Source organism: Rhea americana, unplaced genomic scaffold, assembly GCF_003343005.1.
Source record: "Rhea americana isolate MKP2758 unplaced genomic scaffold, rheAme1 scaffold_99, whole genome shotgun sequence".
NCBI lineage: Eukaryota > Metazoa > Chordata > Aves > Rheiformes > Rheidae > Rhea > Rhea americana.
In genome coordinates, this window is record NW_028187188.1 from 379,387 (window position 1) to 388,448 (window position 9,062).

At 42.6% G+C, this 9,062-nt stretch overlaps 1 protein-coding gene across 3 annotated transcripts in view; it reads left to right on the forward strand.

Moving 5' to 3' along the window:
• Positions 1 to 731: 731 nt before the first annotated feature.
• Positions 732 to 9,062, forward strand: part of RAP1GDS1 (Rap1 GTPase-GDP dissociation stimulator 1) — a 104,623-nt gene continuing 96,292 nt past the window's right edge. For all 3 annotated transcript variants that reach the window (XM_085325635.1, XM_085325638.1, XM_085325636.1), the window contains exon 1: positions 732 to 988. In XM_085325635.1, coding sequence (XP_085181761.1) covers positions 985 to 988 — 4 coding nt within the window. In that variant the 5' untranslated portion in view covers positions 732 to 984. The remainder of the gene's footprint in view (positions 989 to 9,062) is intronic.

Consider the following 9,062-nt stretch of genomic DNA (forward strand, 5'->3'; position numbering starts at 1 on the left):
GCAGGAACTTCAAATAAGTGCACCCACACATTAAAAAAATGAAATTCAAAARCATCCCCTTTCAGCGCCTGTTCCCACAGTAGCTAAACTGACTCCCAGTCCTCACTTTCTCTCACCAGTGAATAGTCTCAGCCATAAATCGGACCTAATGCACTCATCCCTTGAGGAGATTTAAGAATTTTTCCATCTCCCCACCTTTCTGTGCAACAGCCTCAAAGGAACCCCCCCCCCAAACCTGGGAAATGTGCTTCCGGGGACTCCGCACAGGTGTGGGACCCAGCCCGGGGCGCAGACCCGCCCGCAGGACCGGTAGCGGCGGACAGACCGTGGCTGAGGCGGGGTGGGGAGGACGCCGCACGCGCAGCCGTTACCAACGGCCGCCCCACCCGCGCCCGCGGCCGTTACCAGCGGTCCAACGGCCGCCCCCGCGGCGGCGCGCGCCCCCAGCCGCGACCAACGGCCGCCCCCGCGGCGACGGCGGCAAGACGGGCCCCGCGCCTCCGCCCTGCTAACAAAGGACGCCCAGGTCCGGCCCGGGGGGCCGGAGCGGCAGCTCCCCGCAGGGCGCCCCCCTCGGCGCCGCCCCGCCTGCTCCCGCCCTCCCTGCCTCCCTCCCTCCCTGCCTGCCTGCCTCCCTGCCTGCCTGCACGGCCAAGGGCGCTGCCGCTGGCCCCACACCACCGCCTCCTCCCTCCCTCCCTGCCTGCGTGCCCGCCCCTCCCCGGCGGCGGCAGCAGCGGCGAGCGGCGGCGGCAGGGTGCCGCCGGGCGGGCGGGGTGTCGCCCAGGCGGCCTTGCCCGGATGTGCTACCCTGACTCATAGCCGCGCCGCACGCAGGCTCCGCGCCGCTGCCGCGCCCGCCCAGCTCCCCTCTGCTCCGCTGCGCGCACGCGGCTCCTGCGCCTCCCGCCGCGCCCCGGAGAGGCGGCGGCAGCAGCAGCARCRRCRRCAGCAGCAGCAGGAGGCCGAGGCCGCGGCGGCACCATGGGTAAGTCACCCCACGGCGCCGCTCGGCGCTGCGCAGCCCTCGCTGCCCCCCGAGGCCGCCGCCCGCTCGTCTCCGGCGGGCGGAGGGAGGCGACTTCATGCAACTTCCTCGTCGGCCTCYCTTCCCCCGCCTGAGCGCCGCCGGGCCCGCCTCGGCCCCCCGGGCCCCGGCCGCTGCGGCGCGAAGTTTGCGCGGCTGCGGCGGTGCCGCCCGCCGGCTCTGCCCCGGCTCGGTGTCGGCGTGGTGCGCCCCGCGGGGCGCCTCGCGCGCCGCTCGCCTTCCTCCGGCTGGATTCAAGGCGCCGTGGGGGGAGATGCGCTCCCTGAGTGTTGAGGAAGGGTCAGAGCGAGGGCTTACGTAAGGCACCCCCGGGACGTTTTCCCATGTATTTTTTGGCTAATGGAGACAGTTGGGGTAGTACAGTTAAAAGATTATTTTATGAGCTCTCGTCATTGTTTGTGAAAGAGGTTAGGATCTTCATCTTTCCGTAGCTTTTAAAGAGAGCACTACTCATGCCTACGAATGCAGCCATATTACCTGGGTCTTACTACTATAAATTAAGTAGTGTCACGCTGATCACTGCTTGGATGGATCCTCCAACAAACCCCACGTGAATCTAGGAAATAAAATACTTGTTTTTCTTGACAAAGCACTCACTGAATTTTCTCACCTTCTCTCAGGGAGCTAAACAGCCACCATAAAACAGGTTTCCCAGAAGCATCATGGCTGTAGCGCAGGTTCTGGGGATGGGTACAGTGTGCCTCCTGCGAGTTGCCAAAGCCCCTGCCCAGCCTGCCAGGTGTGAGGGTCGGATTTGGGTCACAGATCCTGCTCACAGATCTGGGGGGTGAGGAGCTGTGGTTCACAACCAGGGTAAAGGGGTGGCAGTTCTCAAATTCGGGTCAGGGGTTTGACATCAGCACTTCCTGTGGGCTTAGGTAAATCAGTTTCTTTGCAGATCACATACATCTTTCATCCTTAACTAGAAGTTTCCATGGAAAGGAGCAGTTGCAGTACCTCAAGTTTTTCTGGTTGTGAAATGGGGATACTTAAATGCTTTTTAACCTTATTTAAAGCAATGATGTGAGGATTACTAAACTTCTAGAGAATGGATCGAAATGGAAGCTGCTTGGGTCAGGCGTGAAAAATGACTATCGTATTTCATCAGAGTAAGGTAGAGCCATAGTGATATAGTGAAAGTTTGTCKTTTTGTGTGGGTTGAAAAGACAAGACCCCAGAATTTAAAGATACATGCAGCTTATCTTCATTCACACAGTAGGACTATTGATTATTCTAGTCAAAATCTAGTTGTGGCTAACTCTGTTTTGCCTTCCAAAAATAAAATCATCAGGGCATCAGCTAAAACATGTTCAAAAAGAACTGCTGGTGCAGAAGGAGTGCTGCGCTCCTTTTTAGATAAAGCTACATTTCAGTTGCAGGCGAGTTTGTAAACAGCTTGAGGATCTGCTTCAGCTTGCTGTGTAAGAAAGACTACATATAATGATTTTCGGGAAGACTGAAGTAATTTTCCTCTGGAGTCTGACAGCACTCATCTGTAATTGACCAGATAAGCTGCTTGTGAAAACACAGAGGAACCTGTTTTTTCCCCTACTTCTTCAACACATCAGGGCCTGAACCCACTCCTTTTAATATGAAGGCAAACTCTGAGTATTGTCTGTAGCAGCTCATGTTGCTCTGAGGAGTGAGTGACAAAGACTGAAATCTTTTCCCCCAGGCAAATAATTAATAATGATTTCCCATGTTTAAGATCCATGTTTGAGCTCATAAAATCAATACAATAGCTTCCCTCATTCAGCTTCTAATGTTCTTTTTGATAGTGCATTTCATTACCTTTGAAAATCTTCAAATTTAAATTGAGGATGAATATTTGCATTGTTAATTTTTCTTCCCATAGCTTGTATATCCTATAATAAATCATGCTCAAAAACAAGCATTTGAAGCAGGTAGCACAGAAATGTTTTCTTAAGATTAAACATACAGACTATTCTGTATTTAAAAAGATTGGTATGGTATTAGCCGATTCATATAGTAATGATATAAAGTGGGAGCCCAGACATTTATATTCTAATTYCAGTCAAAAGATTTCTGCTGTTAAAAATACATATTATGGATACATGGATCTGCATTATCTTTACTGTATAGAAATACCTCTCCTGCCACTCTGGCTCTAAATCTTTATTCCTCTGAAATCATTCTCATGGCAGTTTTATTTTAGCAGATAGTGATTTCCTCTCATTTATATCAGTCTTCCCAAAATTTTCATTTTTGTTTCTTTTTTATATATATATATATATATATATAAAATAAATATATAAAATAAATATATATATATATAAAATATGTATGTATATTTACAGCATGTCTGAGTACAGTTTAAACAATGTTCAATCTTTGGCTTTGTGAGGCAAGTTGCTGTAGGTACTCCTGGAAGTCGAGCACTTTCAGTACTTGAGATGACATGTGCACCACCAGTGCTTTACTTTTATAGCAACAATTACAGGTTTTTACTTTTCAGTTACTTAGTAACAAGTTCCATTTTCCAAGGAATGGCCCCCTAGTCAAATGTCTTGTTTTTAACCTCAGAAAACAGAACTTGTGTACTCTTTTGCAAACACACAGTGTCCACGAAAGTTTTACAGTATTAGGGCAGCGGCCTGTGGAGTCTGTGATAAGCACGGTGCTGTTATTTCACAGATGTAAATTAATATGATAGAAATCAAGAACACTATTTCATGTGACTCCACTCCACAGTGATTCACTAGCCCCAAAAGATGGAGAACCACCATATATGATATTTTTTTTATGCAGAATACTTTTTTCAAGTGGCATACATCAGTTTGTCTGAAGTGGAGTATTGCTACAGTCTGCATGTGCAGAGTAGTGAAAACACATGAAAAGATTCTTCCATTTTAAGAGCATGAATTTTCTTATCAGGAAATGGAAGGCAGCCTCTTCTGATGACGCTTAATAGATGCTTAGATTCTTAGCTGGGCAACAAACTGCAAAAGCAACCTGCTATTTGCATGAGACCAAGTAATTTCGTAGGCTCTTCTTACAATACCTAACACTAATATCTGAATGTCTCATGGTGAATAAGTATGTAAGATATACAGGCTATAATAATGTTGATGAAGTTTRTTTAAGTATTGTCCATTTAGCCATACTACTGTCATCACTTATCTAATTTATTTCTCATCTGAGACACGGAAGAACAGAGATTTATATCGTCCACCTCCTCCCAGTATACTCAGTTTTCYCTCCCACTTGCCCTGAAAAATAACAACATGCAAATGTATATCAAAATTTTGGGTCAGTCTAGTGACTATTGTGAATGAAATCTAAACTGAATCACAGACCCTGATACAACAAGCCTCTGCTTGTCTCCAAGACATTCGTTCACTCAGTAAAGGAAGCAGGAGGTGTTAAGCTTCAGACATGGCTGTGTGCAATATCACTTTCAGGAAGAAGAGGATAAGCCTATGTTCTCTTCTATCAAAAAAGTAATCAATAGCCTCAAATATGAGAGGAATGAAAGCTAATGAAAAATAGTCTTCCATCTTGAGAGCTCTTTTGCTAGTTTTCTTACAAGGGATGGAAGTCAGCCTAATAAATTCCTTGAAAAAGTGATGTGTTGATTGCACAAAAAGGTCTTTTCTTTTTCCTTCTTTTAAAGTTTTTGCTAAAACAATGAAATTTCTTACAGCACCAGCATACTAGTTCTATCCAGCCAGAATACACCAGTTTAAGTCAGTATAAGATTTTGTATTAGTATTTCTCAAAGACAAGACTGATTTCAGCAAAAGTATTGTCTTTGAAATACAAACACAGAAGGAACGATTTTAGATTATATCTCTTTTGTTTCAGTAACGTTCCTGGAAGTTTGCAATTCTATGCTTCTGAGGAAGTCAAAGAGGTTGAGTTAGTTCTGATTACCCTTCCCTGATGAATACTGTTCCTGTGCTCAGGCCGCTATTTATGATCTTTTGTTATTATGTAAGACAGAAACCAATCAATTTTGTCTTTAGGTTAAAGGCTTCATTCAAGAGTACATTTCCTGAGAACAAAATATGCAGAAGTAGTTTTAGAAGTCAGCAAGGAACATCTGGCTTTCTACAGAGTCAAAAGTGGCAAGAGAAAGGGCAAAAGAACAGATGAAACCTTTAAGGAAACAAAGCAGTAATAATAAAAATGAGAAAGCTACCCAGACAAGAGACAAGAATAGAAAAGAACAAAAACCCCTTAAGGGAAATGTGTGAAGGGAGAGGAATACCAGAAGCAGAGGAAAGAGAGGGTTARGAAACGAATGAATGGAACAATAGAGAATAGAATTAATAGAAAGAAATTAGGCTCTATATAGCCCTTCCCCTGCAAAAAGCAGAAAAAATAGCAAGGGTATAAATGTAAATAAAATCAGAGAATATTTTGCCTCTCTTTGTAGCACATTTTTGCTCTATCTGACAGTCTTTTTCAAGACTACTTTTAATTCTCAGCCTTTCTCAAATGAAGCTGATCTCTTTCTAGAATTTTTGAGATTTTACCTTAATTATTTGTAAACATGTARAAATAAATAAATATGAGATTAATGTAAACTAATGTTTGTTCAACAAGGGAGAAGGTAATACCATCGCTATTTGACAGGGTAAAAAGCTGTGGAGTTCCATCCATGGCTTCGGTCTCAAAAGAGCCTGGCTGTTTTTCCCTTTTAACTCTATCCCAGGTGCAGTTCATGTGTTCAGCTGACAAAGGGACATTAAATGATGACCCAGTTATTTACATAAGAGAAAACCCACTTACCATTGTTGGCTTGTCCAACTGGGTCTGTGTGTATGCTGTGTGTGAAGAAAATGAGTATCCCACTGTCTTCATACTGTTGGTGGYGTTACGTTTAAGATTCTAACTTGTCTTCCAAACTAAGATTGATCAGGAACTGCATCTAAACTTCTGAAAATTAGAAGTCTTAATGTTGATGTGTGTTCTCCAGCTAATGGACAAATTTTTTTTAATGAGAGTTTGATTGTTAATTACACTGGAAGCTTTTCCTAGTAGGGAATTTTCTAAGTAGCAGCTTTCACAGCATGGACAAACTCCCARGGTCTCTTTTTATTAAATGTGGTCTAGAAATTCATTACTCTGTCCAAATTTTTTATAATGGCAACTCAATGGAATTGGTTTTGGTAGAATAAAATGATAGGTAAAAGCCAAAGACATTTGAATGTTGAAGTTCCATTTAGTCCAAAAAATAGCTGMTGATTTAGAATTTACATGTGCTCCAGATATGCCTAACAGAATTTGTAAACTGTGAAACAAATGGCTTTGGTTCAAGGAGCTTCAAAGCTGTGTGCGCAGCCTGGCAACATTTGTTCAGTCTTGAGAGCTGTGCAGTTGTAGTTTAGGGAGCTTTGAAGCTGTGCAGAAACCCCAGTGATCTCATACCATTCTTAAGCTGTAGTTCAAGTAGATTACAAACTTGGCAGGCATCCAAAAGAATCTGTCAAATCTATAAACCAGATAACTGCTATTCATTTAACTTCAGACAGAAGATGGACTCTAGTGCAAGACATTTGGAGACCTAACAAATACAGCATACCTTACCTGCATCACTGTAAGTGTCTGCTGGCAAAGCACGTGTCTTAGAAACGTCTCTGACTTTGACAGAGTTTCTTTGCAGATTCTGATAAGAAATGTCAGAGAGTAAGTATGTGTTTGTGTATATGTGTGTGTTTATAGTAATGGGATTCAAAATATGCATAAATCAAGCCAATATAGATGCTTATAGAAAGTTGTTTTAACATTTGCACTTAAAAATATATGAAACTTGTTTTCACGCTTTCCATTTCTAGGTTTGACACAAACTTGTTATAAGAATTACATTTACACATTTAAAATCTGAGAAAATWAAAAATAATCACCCACTTTTGTAGATGAAATATTTTAAAAGATCCACTTCCATGTCCCATTTTTCTCATACTTTACAGCTCTTAAGCTTACTGCTYCCTAATCATATATTCTAGGGCCATCTGAGGCATAGGTCAATTCTGAGCTCTTACTGAAACACCAAATTATTCCTTGTTAGGGATATGTCAGTGAAAGTCACAGAACTTAGTCAATTAAGTTGTTTACATTCATCAGTTGGTTCCATCCACTGATATTGCCAGCCTGACAGGCATTATCATTTTGAAGAAATATRCAAAATCGCATGTGTTTTCTAATTAATTTTATTTTTTTTTCTTGACATTTCTTACAACTGGCTTGGATTTGTCAAGTCATTTCGGTATCTGATTAAATCCAGTCAAGCAGGTGCTTAAATTCACATGGTGAATAGCAGCACTTCTTCCAGGCTCATCACCTGTGTTCTGCAAATATACTTGGGAGTAAGACTGGACAGGGAGGAATATGGAAATGATAAGAGAGATGGAGACTCAGTGAGGAGACCAAGATGCATTAAAGAGAGCAGCTAAACAGAGTAGGATGTGTGACATGAGGGCTGAAGAAAAATGGAAAAATATGTCAGAGCTGCCAGCAGTCCTGTGGGGAACAGGCTTGTGTTAGGCAGACCTGGGAAGGTGTCAATTCATTGTCTGCTGATGGTCTTGAGTTAGCATGTTCACTGCTGACCTCCTGTGCTTTTTTGTGGCCTTCATGATATACTGATTTGGGAGCCTCAGGACACAAGACCAGCATTCAAAACCCTGTCCTTATATCATTCTTTATCTTTCAGTAAACATCTATACCTCTAGAATATACCAGTCCAAAAAAAAGAAATCCTGGTCCTATCTTTTGTACAGTGAAGAAATCTATAGTTCAGAGACAATACTCTCATACCCAATTACAAGCTCCATTCTACCTCATTTGCTCTCAATTTTATCCAGACTGAAAACTGTGCTATCCTGTAAAAACCATAAAATAGTATTGTACCTTTAATTCATTGATTAATCTATATTAATTCTGTGACCACATATTTTGTATCTGGAAGCTAAAAATTCTGCTAGCTGAGCAATTTAGCATAAATGAAAAAATAACTTAAAAACATGAGCATTCACAAACCTTTCTGTCAAGTGGAGCGTTTTGATGAGGTCTGCGTGTTCCTAAGTATGTCCTGCTTTCTGGCAGCTAAGAATTCCTCTTGAGAGCATATCTGGAAAAGTTTCTTGTCTTTGATGTTGTACTACTCTCATGACATGACAGTCCAGTGACTTAAATTAATRGGACTATTTTAATACTTCTAACCTAAGAAGCAACTTTGAGCATGCACATCACCATTACAAGGTTAGTGGCACATTTGTTCTCTTCCCTGGCCTTGCTAACTTCATTCCTGTATCTATGTTCTCTCCTCTTGATGAGAAATCCCATAATGCTCTCAGTCTTCAGCACCCAGCAGGCATAACTGAATTCACTACTGATAGATCACTACTTGTGCTACATGAAGGCTTTCGAACAATTCCTTAAATCAAAATACTGTTTTATTTCAACACTAGGAACAAAGCATCGAAAGAGAAAAGGGTTTTAAACCTGAAGCAGGATTGTACACATCTTTCTTATCTAAGTGTTCGCTGCCCACAGAATGTTTAGCTTACCCCTTCCAGGCATCTGGAGAAACTAGTCAGTCTTCTCAGCTAGGTGTGTTYGATATTAGCATCTTCATCGCTGTGACCCCTTCACCAAGCAGTCTTCCAGTGTGCATACTGGAAGTCACTGAAATGCCTCAGAGTTACTGGAGTTACTCCTGAGGTTCCATCCAGCCTGCCCTTAAATTGAAGGGAAAGATGCAGGGAGTACATATCTGAGTAGTCTGATCACATCACTTTCCAATAACCCCAGTAACCAAGTGATATTCAAGGTAAATAAAAAAGTGTTATAGTCTGTTGCAGTGGCTAAAATAATGATTTTTTTTTGTTATGTCATTCAACTGTCATTGGAGGCTTAGTTTATGTTAGAGCCCTGTTGTGCTAGATGTATAAATATGCAAATTAAACTGCTCATTGAGCAGTTTAAAAGGAAATGCAGTGAGTGAATATGACCATCAAGGAATGGCAGCAGCAATGAGCAGTTTAGC